This window comes from Miscanthus floridulus, chromosome 11 (genome assembly GCF_019320115.1).
Source record: "Miscanthus floridulus cultivar M001 chromosome 11, ASM1932011v1, whole genome shotgun sequence".
Lineage (NCBI taxonomy): Eukaryota > Viridiplantae > Streptophyta > Magnoliopsida > Poales > Poaceae > Miscanthus > Miscanthus floridulus.
Window position 1 is genome coordinate 51,877,891 of NC_089590.1, and position 12,034 is coordinate 51,889,924.

General features: G+C 44.5%; 1 protein-coding gene and 1 pseudogene across 1 annotated transcript; both read left to right on the top strand.

Annotated features, from left to right (window-relative positions):
- The window catches only part of LOC136491942 (cytochrome c-type biogenesis ccda-like chloroplastic protein 2), a 28,867-nt pseudogene extending 25,979 nt beyond the window's left edge, over nucleotides 1-2,888 (top strand).
- LOC136493092 (uncharacterized) lies at nucleotides 2,324-5,466 on the top strand. Its single transcript, XM_066489136.1, has 4 exons — nucleotides 2,324-2,636; nucleotides 2,926-3,358; nucleotides 3,680-3,900; nucleotides 4,778-5,466. The coding sequence occupies exons 2-4, from the start codon at nucleotides 2,947-2,949 to the stop codon at nucleotides 5,345-5,347; spliced, it is 1,203 nt and encodes a 400-aa protein (XP_066345233.1). The 5' UTR covers nucleotides 2,324-2,636; nucleotides 2,926-2,946; the 3' UTR covers nucleotides 5,348-5,466.
- Nucleotides 5,467-12,034: the final 6,568 nt, after the last annotated feature.

Below are 12,034 nucleotides of genomic sequence, written 5' to 3' on the forward strand. Positions count from 1 at the left end.
TTAAACAATATTGGAATTTTGAATTTCTCAAAAAAATATAGTAATAGCACAAGATCAATTGATCAAAGTAGTTTATTCTACCTTTGTGCCACTAATTATTATGTTTGTCTTCTGTAGAGTTTGTTGTCATTCAGAAGATACTCGGCATGGATAAACCCAATCGGCAAAATAATGGAAAAAATGTATCAAATCGCCCAAGTATGAGTGTCAGAGCTCTAAAATTGGAAAAAAGTACGCACCAAAGATGCATCAACCAAGTAACCAGCTATAAGCTTTACAACATCTCCATTCATGAGCTTACTAGTTCCGGCATCAAGTGTAACAATAATTCTAAACAAACCATTCATGTTATGCAACGATGGTTTTTGAGCCTGCAATAAAGCAAATGACAGGTTAGTTTAATGGTTGTTGCGATAAAACATGAAATGGAAGCAAAGTTTAGAAAACTCACAATTGCATTAGATAAGTTATTCCATATCAATTCAAGGACCAGAGTATCTTCATGGATAAACCCAAGAGCATTCCGGGACAAGCAAAACATCTTGACCTCAGTACAGTAGTCTGCATCACTGTATGGGCCTCGATAATTGGGGCCTGGGGGTCTACGGTCTACCCTACTAAAATGTATTAATTTCTGGATAGATTGAAAGAGTACGGAAATCCGTATCAATACCAGAACAGAAAAATACGACTACGCAAGTAGTCGTTGGGATTTTGACTTATGATTCCAACCACCGCATAACCTGTGCTATGCTTTCTGTCACACTTCTGTCTTGAGCATGTTTTCTGTAGGGTATAGTAGTACCTAATAGTTTTGTTAGCTAAACAATCCCACGTGATAGGGTAATCAAATAAATGGTTTTGGGACAGCAAAAAGAGCAGATGTTTTACAGAATCAGTTTGATAGGTGTCCACTGTCAACTTGGTTCCTATTGTCATCTTTTGTGCACAAACATTGCTGAAGCAAAACAGTGCTGGTGATCATACACACCAAGAAACCATGGGGGCCTTGAACCTGCTGTTTGCTGTCATCTTTTTTTCTTGACAGACAGGCTCGAGCGTGCCTATTGTCGCTTTCAACTTGCCAACTGTAAATTCCTCCAATATTCTTGAAAAAAAATTACACATATTAAGTTGACTGATGTCAGGTATCTCTAACACCTCCACCCGGGAAGACAGCTAAGGACCGCTCTATATGTTGAATAAGCCACACCTGCTAATTAATTCTCTTGCACTTTCGTCCTCGCTTCGCGCAAAAGGATTGATCCGGAGCTAACAGCCTCTCAGTTCCAAGCTTTTAAGCTGGTCTAGCGTTCGTTCCGTTTTCGGTGTGGGACTAAACTGAGAATACTAGTACATCATCGCTACAGTGTCACGAATTTGGTCCGGCCCAATGGGCTGGGTCTCACATCCACCCACCCTCAAAGGATTTGACGTCCTCGTCGAGCTATCGAACCAATTTACATGGCACAAATGTTCAGGATCGACTCTCTTGGCCACGTCCGTATTTCCAATTCCCCGCCCCAAATGTCACGTCCTCTCTAGAGCCATGCACAACATGTCCAGGCTTTCGGATCATACGCAATCGTGAAACCGCGAGAGTTGATTCTGATTACCATTTGTAACGTCTCGACTCGGGAAGACGGCTAAGACCCACTCTACACATTGAATGAGCCACACCTGCTAATTAACTCTCTTGCGCTTTCGTCCTCGCTTCGCGCAAAAGGATTGATCCAGAGTTAACAGCCTCCTAGGTCCAGGCTTTTAAGCTGGTCTAGCGTTCGTTCCGTTTCTGATATGGACTAAACTGGGAATACTAGTACCTCATCTTGGATATTGATATGGTCTATATGAAAGTTATAGTTGTCAATACGATCTACAACTTTGTAGTTAAAAAGTTTTTGTTTGAAGTCATTTAGTGTCTCAAAATTTAATTTTAAATTTTAAATTTTAAAATCTATAAACATACAATAATATTTTGGGACCCTAAACAGTTTTAACTCAAAAACTTTTCAACTACAAAGTCGTAGATCGCGTCGAGGGCTTCAACTTTGATATAAAGTTTATCTTCATTTGAATTCATATGAAAAAGTTATGAATTATTTTTTTTGATATAAAGTTTCTATATCACCCTGTTTTTGACTCAGATGAGACTCAAAAACAAGTTTAGGGACCGGGATGATACAACTGAACAAGTTTGAGGATCTAAATGTTCAATTTACAAGTTTAGAGATCGGGATAACACAGTCGAATAAATTTAGGGACCGAAATGACACATATGAAAAGTTTGAGGACTAACGATCGATCAGCGGTACCGCTGGTGCACATTACTCGGCCAAATATTACTGCTTTCCGAGGCAGGCGCATCGCCCGACCCAGGTTCCTCGACACCTGTCCGCCTCCTCGCGACGGGCGACGACGGCCCAGTCGGGAGTCGGCCCCTAAGACGCCGGCGGACTCCCCAGGGAGCCAGGCCCCAGCTCTCCGCCTCCACGCCCGCAGTCCCCGCTTTGTTTGCCGTCGTCTTCAGCCGCACCGGCCCGCCCCCAAGTCCCCGCGCCGCCGTCTCCAGCCACGCCGGCGCGCCCCCCAGCTCCCGCGTCGTCCGCTCTGCAGCCCGGCCGGCGGCAAGCCTGGTGAGAACTGAGAACCCTCTTCCCCTCCATTCTCTTCTTGCTTGCAAAATCTCTAACCCTAACTTTTTCTGATTTAATTTGATATTTTGATGTAGCTTGTAGATGTATGTAGGTAGTAGAATTATAGAAATTAGCGGGCATGTATTGGTTTATTACTTATGCATATATGCTCTGAATCGCGTGGCAGTTTTTAGTATTTGTATACTGAGTTGCTGGGCAATTTTTATGCTACTTTTACCGGCTTGGATATGAAAATTTTGATCTGACATACCCCATGCAAAAATCTTAGATCTGCCACTGGGTGAGAAGGATGAATGAAAAAGCGGATGATCCAGACGTCCTGGAGATGAAGCAGCTGTCTAGGGAGAGTGAGGAGATGGGGAAGGTCGATTCCGATGCGGAGATTGCAGATCAGCAGAGAAGGCTGAAGGAAACAGAGGGAGATCCCAAAGGCGAGGAGGGGAGGGAAGCTGCAAGGAAAGGAACCTTCAAAGGAGAAGGCGAAGTGAGAAGCGAAATGGCGGCGATGAAGATAAAGCCCGTTAAGGAAGAAGTTAAGAGGGGGTATGAGAAGTATTTGGAGTGGAAGAGGAGGCAGGATGAGAAAGAACGTGATCGGGACCCAGAGGAGATAACAGATCCTTTAGCCTTCGAAGCTAAGATGTTCAGAAAGAGGTGGGACAAAATCTATTTGGAGGTCTATGGTAGCTTCGATAAGAACAGTGAGTTAGACTTTCAATTATCTCATTCTTGACTCATGCATTAATTAGTTAGTTGGTTCTTGTTGCTTTGGTTTGGTACTCCTTGTATTTTCGAATTTCATACTAAATACTCCTATAATATCAATCTACAATGGCGTTCCTTTGATCTCAAATGATATACATCTAAAAGGATCAGAACTGGATCAATGAACAAAAATGAGCTTATATGCAATCTATGCACATATTTAGTTTTATTGTTACTGCTTAGTGCTTACTAGGTACTGCCTGCAACTGGGGTTGTACATCCTAAACTCATCTGATATCTACTTCAACTACATGCAGCTAACATCCCTTGCAAACGTTTTACACATAATCTTGCTCCACGGGGTGGCATTGTGTGCAGTACTCTACAAGTATTTTCAGTCAAAGTTGAAGAAATAATTGAAGGTTTAAAGTGGCCGCTTGAGGTGTTTGGTATGGTTGCTCTACGGGACTCGATTGATCTCAGTCGTAATATTATCTTCAAGCGCGAAAGGCATAACTGTCAGATACTCACAGATCAGGTCCGAAGTGTGCCTATTTCCACTTCTCTTTCTCTAATATTGCCAATGTGCCTATTTCCTACTTATGCTCCCTGTGTACTTGTTCTTGTTGTTAGCATCCAAGCATGTATGTATTTAGTAATTAGTACTATGCCGTTGTTGTACCCATTGTTTCTCTGAACCCAAATGATCTTCTAATTCTATTACCGACTGCTCTTTATCCTCAGAAGGATGAATTATAGATGGTGTTATTGTATTATTGCTTTGTAAAAATTTTCCAGGACTCCCATGCCCAGAGTTGCCATGCATTACTTATATTGGAATTATGTAGAGAGCTCAGATCTTGTACAAACATACTGGTAGATGAATATAAGGTGGGAATGAATTTTAACTATGTTATGTATCCTTGTAGATGGAAACAGGAAGTATGTTACTGTTGTCAGGTGTGGGTGTCTCTTTTTTGGAGGGGGGGAGGGGGGGGGGGGGGGGGATATAAACTTATTTCCTTGCTAATAATTCTATATCCTTTGCATCTGCCCCCACAATGTTTTATTATTTTGCTATTTACCCCTCAAATCTGTTTGAATTCTGTGGTTTATGTTTTGGTGCCAGCAGTTTCCAATGTATTTCAGCAAGAAAATGTTTCATGGTTGTTTGCAAGTGGCAACAATTATTCTAAAAAAACATTCTTTGATCTTGTGTTACAAACATGCAACAAATGTCCCTTTTAAAATTGTGTATGGCTGAAACCATGGAGCAAATATCTGTCTCCCGTCATTTGTGGTATACTTTATGCAATGCACTTTGCCTCTTTTAGTTTTTTGGTGTGTATTTATTATGCTGCTGCTCAATTATTTTACTTAGTTTACTTACTGTTTATTTATGGTATTGCATGCAGAATCCATGCTTAGTATTGACAGGCCCTGTGCGTGCTGTCATGGCATATGGTCTTGTGATCTTTGAGGCTTCATTGTATGTGAAGGGTGCTACTAGATCTGATGATAAAGAATTAAGCCTTCTAGCTACGTCAGTGGGACCAAACCCTACCTTGGAATCGTGCTTGTTTCAGCGATCCTACACGAGCAGGCTGAGCACACTGAAATTGATGCTTGGCCATCTTACTGATTCTATGGAAGCTACAATCAGAGTGCGAGTTGCTTCTGGGACATGGCCAGATGGTTTTGGTGGTCGGTTTGCGGTCCGTGCCGGCAGCATAAAACAGCATATTGTGTTGCTTGACTCTGGAGATAAGAAACTGTCTCTTACTGGTAATGAGATCAGGCTGGCACGGCAGGTTGTTTCTATCGAAGCTCATGGAAAGCTGATAGTTTTCGTTGCTGCTAGGAATGGTTCTGATGTCTATAGGGATGTAAAGGACTTCAAACCTCTGCAAATGGGTACAAGCTGTAAGGAACTGCGAATTGGTAGCTGTATGTTGGAAATCACTGTTTATTGGTCCCGTTTCTAAATTAGTTGAAAAAATACTGATGAAGGTTTGGAACTTCCTACTGGCTGTTTATTCTGAATGAATTTGTACTATCTCTCGAACTATGAATTTGTATTATATAATCTAATGATTTAGTACTTGATGATTTTGTTTTGACGGAGAATCTGAAGTGTTGTTATCTCGGACAAATGTGGCGTGTGCGTGCATCTGATGTTCAATTTTCCCTGCACTGGCCTGACGATGTGATTGAAAGGATCAAGATGCCCAAAAGGGAGGTGAATTGGACTAATTCTAATTTTTTTTTCAATAATTAAACTCTACGGTTAGCTCAATTAACCCCTTATGCTTAGAAAGTGTTTCTATTTATCTAACGCACAAAAGTTTAGCACCTTAAGTTTCAATCCTACTCTAGCATGGCAATTCTAGGAACGTAAATGACAAGAATTGAATTGCTCAAAGTAAAGAGAAAAGGAGAACGTGGCGATATTTTGCCAAGGTATCGGAGAGTCGCCACTCTCCACTAGTCCTCGTTGAAGCACCCGCGTAAGGGTGTAGCTCCCTCTTGATCCGCGCAAGGATTAAGTGCTCTCTATGGGTTGATTCTTCGACACTTCGTCGCGGTGAATCACCCACAATCGCTCACAACTTGAGTTGGGTCATCCACAAGCTCTCCGGATGATCACCAAGCTCTCAATCACCACCAAGTTGTCTAGGTGATGACGATCACCAAGAGTAACAAGCACGGACTCTCACTTGACCAAGACAAGCCTAATGAGAAGGGTGGATGCACACTTTGCAACTCTTAATCTCACTAATGAGGGCTCGCTTTGGGATTCTCAAATCTCAATCACCTCACTAGGACCTTACTCTTCTTAGCACTCTCAAAGGTGTCTCAGTTGTTGGAATGAGCAAAAGTACCCCCACACACGAATGGAGGTGGTATTTATAACACCGGCTGAAAAACGAACCGTTATGTGCCTCTGCGGGGTGACCGGACGCTCCGGTCAGTTCACCCCGAACTCCAGTGTTTAAAGTGTGACCGGACGCTGGCCAGCGTCCGATCGTGATTTTCCCTCTCTGGAACCTTACTGGAGTCGATCGGACGCTGGCTCATAGCGTCCGGTCGCACCAGACGAAATCACCTTGGTCAAATGAACTGATCGGACTCTGATCCAGCGTCCGGTCAGTATTTGCCCCTCCATTCACTTTCAACTCTCGATCATATGTGAATGAAGTTTGCTCCATTGGATCTAAGGGCTATTTTGGAGCTACCTAGTGCTAGATTTAGCAAGTGTGCACCACACCTAACCCACTAGACTCACCTAGGTCAAGCTACCCGTCCATACCCCCCTTAATAGTACGGCCAAAGGAAAAACAAAGTCCTAAACTATTCTAAGTGTCTCTTCAACTCTAAACGACACTTAGAACTAGTCTATCCTTAACCTTGTCGTCCATCCTTTGAAAACCAAAACGATTTCCATCGTAGGAGCATGACCACCATGATTGCCCAATCGATCTCCATTACCATGACCTAACTTAATTGCCTCTGTAAAACACACGTTAGTCACAGTAATCACATATTATCATTAATCACTGAAACCTAACTAGGGGCCTAGATGCTTTCAATCTCCCTCTTTTTGGTGAATGATGACAATACCACCTCGAGTATGTGAAAGAGATGAGGTTTTTAACATGTTTGGTTCATATAAGCTTTTGGCAATAAGAACAAAAGTGTTAGGCAAGCTTATATGACCTAAGCCAACATGATGTACTCAAAAGATATGAAATAAGTATGAGTACAAGTAATGAAGCTCATTTGCATCGGAGTAAAACGCAAAAGCAAAAGCAAATGAGCATAGCACAAGTGATATGACATATAAATAATTCAAAGTAGAGAGCACACATGTCATATATCACGATCACGTAGATATCACTATCACATAAATATAGTTTAATGCATAAAAGTAAACATACGATGAATGCATAATAGTGTATCACACATAAAAACTCCAAATGTAAACTCCAAATGTAATAGATAAGCTAATAGATAAACTAAGCTCCCCCTAGATATGTCGCTCCCCCTAAATCTAACATACTCGATCCCTCTCCCCCTTTGGCGTCAAAAACCAAAACCTAAGGGTCGGTCGGAGGGGCTGCAGCGGACGAGCCAGGCGCTGAGGTACGAGGAGCGAGCTAGAACTGGGTGCCATCATCATCTGACCCTGAGCTCTGAGCAGTCTGACCCTCTATAGCTGGAAGTGATGCTGAAGCAGTCTGGGTTGGATCAGGGACTGGAGCTACTGTAGACTGTGCTGGTATGACTGATGCAACCGGCTCTAATGATGCCACTGAGGAAAGGAGCGTCTCTGTAGTCCCAGTAATAGGTGCAACTGTAGAAGGACCTGGGACATGTAGATATGGCGAAGTAGGCTGCCCTGTCAACTCACTAAAGGAAGCACCAAGGCTCCTGGACACTGTAGTCTTTGGCACTAGCAGCAAGGAAGTCTCAGTCGGTGTGAAGCCTATCTGAAAAGGTGTGAACTGCGGGGCTAGCATTGGCGAAGCAAAATACTGGGACACCTGCTCTGTAGGTGAAGCAAACTATGTTGGTGGCTGTCCCTGACTCTGAAGCCCACTAGGCTGTAATGCTAGAGTCATAGAAGTGGTGGCAGTCAGACCAAGCTAGGGCGAAGGCTGTGGCAGTGGAGCCCTAATAACTATCACAACATGCTGCATAAACTTAAGTAGCTGCTGCTGCATGAGGATCTACTGCTGATGCATGGCCTGCTGCTGCTGCTGTAGAGCCTACATTTGCTGCTGAATAGCCAGCTGCTGTCTCTGAAACTCATCCTGCCGAGTCTGGAACTGTGCAAAAGTGGCAGCGGTCTCCTAAGCCTAATGAACCTGATCCTGCCTTATCCGCTCAAGTATAGCAAGTAGAGCGGGGTCTGTCTACGGTGCAGGTAGAGCTGAACTGGAGCTGCCAGCCTCATGATCATGTCGACGTGTAGGCATCTGAGGAATGTCCCGGTAGTCCTCGTCTGAGCTATCACTGGGGTCGCTCTCAACCATCCCCTGCTGCTGAGTAAGCTCCTCCTCCTCTGTAGCTGCAATACCCCTGATAATATCATCCTGCTGGGCTGTAGTCTCTGGCACCTCTAGATGATGGCACGACTGGCTAGGTGCACTCAGTGTACTATGATGGATCATCTGAGTCAGGTTGTATGTAGGGAACTCTGTAGTAGTACCACTGTACTTAGCTAGCATCTTAGGCGGCCTCACTGTAACTGTCATGTGAATAAGGAATGTGATCCAGTGGGCATAGGGCAACTGTTGGTGACATCTGAACCCCTCAACAATAGTATCCTCCATCTCTGAAAGAATGAGATTCCAAATGTCAAATATGGTCTGTTGCATCAGGGAGTTAAGAAGCCATAGATGTATACGAGTCAAGCCCTCTCTATATCCCATCCTCGGGAGCAGTGTCCTCCTCATGATAGCCTCAAGCATGTGAGCAGTGAGAGTGAGATCACTGGGGTTCCTTCTCGACCATTCGCCAAAAGGCTTTGTAAAGCAATGGTAGACCAAATCTGTATGGGGCACCATATTGCCATGAGGGCATCTGGGAGGCGCTGTCTGTCCATAGCAAACCTCATGTAACCTGACGGGCTGCTCCTAAAGCCTGAGTATCTCCCTAACCCTAGTGCTCGTCAGCCTGTAATCTCTGCCTCTGAATGCAAAGTGAATATATCTATGCTGTGGGTCAATCCAGAGAGTAGCATAGAACTAACGGACCCAAGATGGAACATATAAGTCTGTCCATCAAAGTAAATCTGTTAGCCCTAGTAAGTAAGATAGGTACTGGCGAATGTGCTCTCTGGCTACTGCTACAATAGACTCAATGTTACACACCCTCTGAGATCTGAATACAGCACCACTGTTAAGATATGCATTATAGAAATCCTCCTGTAGTGGTATGTAAAAGCCCTCTGAAGCTCTATCATCCCTCCTCGGCGGGAACCACTGCTCAAAGTCCACAAACCTGAGCTGCTACACCTGCTTGGTCATGGCGGCCCTTAGATCTAGATGTGTCACTGGAGGCGGACCCTGTGGTCTGGGCGATGGACGAGAACCCCTCCGCTGTGTATCTACCCTCGGTGTGACTGGAGCACGAGTATGACCAAAGCGGCGAAGCTGTGGCTGAGGTGCCTACTCTGTCTCCTCAGCCTGCTGTCCCACCTGAGTCTACTCTGCTGCCTGTGGCTACTGCTGTGACTCCCCCTGAGGCTGACTTTCATCAATGGCAAGACGTCGTCCTGCAACCATGACAGTCCCAGCTGGACCACCATGACGGCGCTCAACCTGCTCAAGTGCTTCTCTCGTCGCTGGTGGAAGCTGCTGATCTGCAATAACTACACCACTACGAGCACCTCCTCTCTCGTCATGCTCTATAGCCTCTGCAATTGTGGCTGCTCGAGCTGTATCTGTATCTAGATACTTGCGCTTCCTTGTTGCCAACTTCTTTGTCGCCTTGCCTTTTGGATCTGCAGACAAGCGAGGCGGACACCTCAGATCCTCATCACCTAGACCACCTTCGGTGTTCTTGACACGAGCCATCTGACAAGAACTGCTGCCTCTGACATAGATCAACTGCCGACTGTCACTTTCGAGGCTTAGCCTCGATCCGTACTCGCGAGCTTGGCTTTGAGTTGACTAACAACTGCAAATAGGACCTCAACGGCACCGACTCGCTGCACGATAGAAAAGATAGGATATACAAATAATTTTAATTATTCATCTAGAGATACGAAACCCTAAGAAAGCAAGCAATTAGGTGCGAAATTAAATTGAGGGCTTGCTACCTGATGAACCGACGAACCAAAGAATAAGAAACGAATCAAGGTCGGCTAGGGTTTGTAGTGGCGTGGATCGGCGATGCACTGCAATGAATCAGCGAGGGGAGCAATGGCTAGGGCACTGGCGGTGATGAAGCTAGGGCACGGGCTTGCTCGGTGGCGCTGGAGAACTATGGGTGCACGGGCGGCTCTGCGATTGTGCGGCGTTGCTGCTCGGTGGCGCGCGAGCAGTGCTGGTGCGGAAGGCGGCGCTGGCGTGGAAGCAATGCGGCGCAGGAGAGCTAGGCGTAGCGTGGTGGCTCGAGACGATAGAGGCACGGCGGCGATGTCGGCGGGTTAGGTCAAAAGTGCGCGCGGCGATTGAGTTATATGGGTCCCCCGACATATTGGATTAGGAAAGAAGAAAGAATCTAGGTCCCGCACGTTTTCTATTGACCGGACGCTCCGGTGGTAGCGACCGGACGCTGCCACCCAGTGTCCGATCGATTCCAGTAAGGTCCAAAACCCCTGGAGTCACGACCAGACGTGTCTGATCCCAACTGACCGGACACAGACAGAGTCCGGTCGATCCAGACTTTTTGTTCTTCACTTGACCGGACGCTGGATCGCCTTCTGATCGGACACTGGGAGAACACTATTTTAGCGTCCGGTCACTCTTTCTCAGTAGCAGTTTACCTCCTATGAACTGACCGGACACTGGACTTCAGAGTCTGGTGCCACGTCCGGTCAGTCTTTTTCTAGCAAATCTTCAAAGTCCATCGTGCTGCCTGTTTCCAATCAAGTCCCAACTCCAATAAGATCCAAATAAACACCAATTGGGACTGATGTGAGTGACCTCTCTCAAACCCTCAATTTTTTTAAAAATATTTTGCCTTAGGCTATAATTCTTTTTAAGAAAATAGGCAATAAGAGGGCAATTGAAGATAAACGACAAACAACAATCATGCATATGCAATGCAATACTTGAAAGTAAATCTTGTTGCTTGTCAAGTTTGATCCAAGGTTAAGCTTCTTCACACGCTTTACGGCGGTTATCTTAACCATGTTAGACAAGCCCTATATGCATTATCAAACATTAAACATGTTGTATATTACAATGCAATGCAAGGGACAACACAAGCTTATCTTTTAGTAAAGTTGCTAAAATCAAGAACATTGAGCTCATTCCGCAATCTACAAAATATTGCCTCATCTAGCAGTTTAGTGAAGATATCCGCCAATTGATCCTCGGTCCTTACACCTTCTAGTGAAATATCATTCTTTGCAACATGGTCTCTAAGAAAGTGATGACGGATATCTATGTGCTTGGTGCGAGAGTGTTGAACCGGATTATTTGCAAGTTTTACCGCACTTTCATTGTCGCACAAAAGAGGTACTTTTTCTAAAACTACACCATAGTGTAGCAAAGTTTGTTTCATATAAAGTATTTGTGCACAACAAGCATCCTTGGCAATATATTCTGCTTCGGTGGTGGACAAGGCCACACTATTTTGTTTCTTGGAGGACCAATACACAAGTGATCTACCAAGCAAATGGCACTCTCCGGATGTGCTTTTTCTATCAACTTTGCATCCAGCATAATTCGAATTGGAATAGCCAATTAATTCAAATCTAGCTCCTTTGGGATACCAAAGGCCAATGCTTGGTGTGTGCTTAAGATACCTAAGGATTCTTTTAACGGCAATCAAATGACTTTCCTTAGGATTAGCTTGAAATCTAGCACACATACACACACTAAACATGATGTCGGGCCTAGATGTGGTTAAATATAACAAGCTACCAATCATAGAGCGGTAGAGAGTTTGATTAACCGTGTTATCTCCCTTATCTAGGTCGAGATATCTATTAGTTG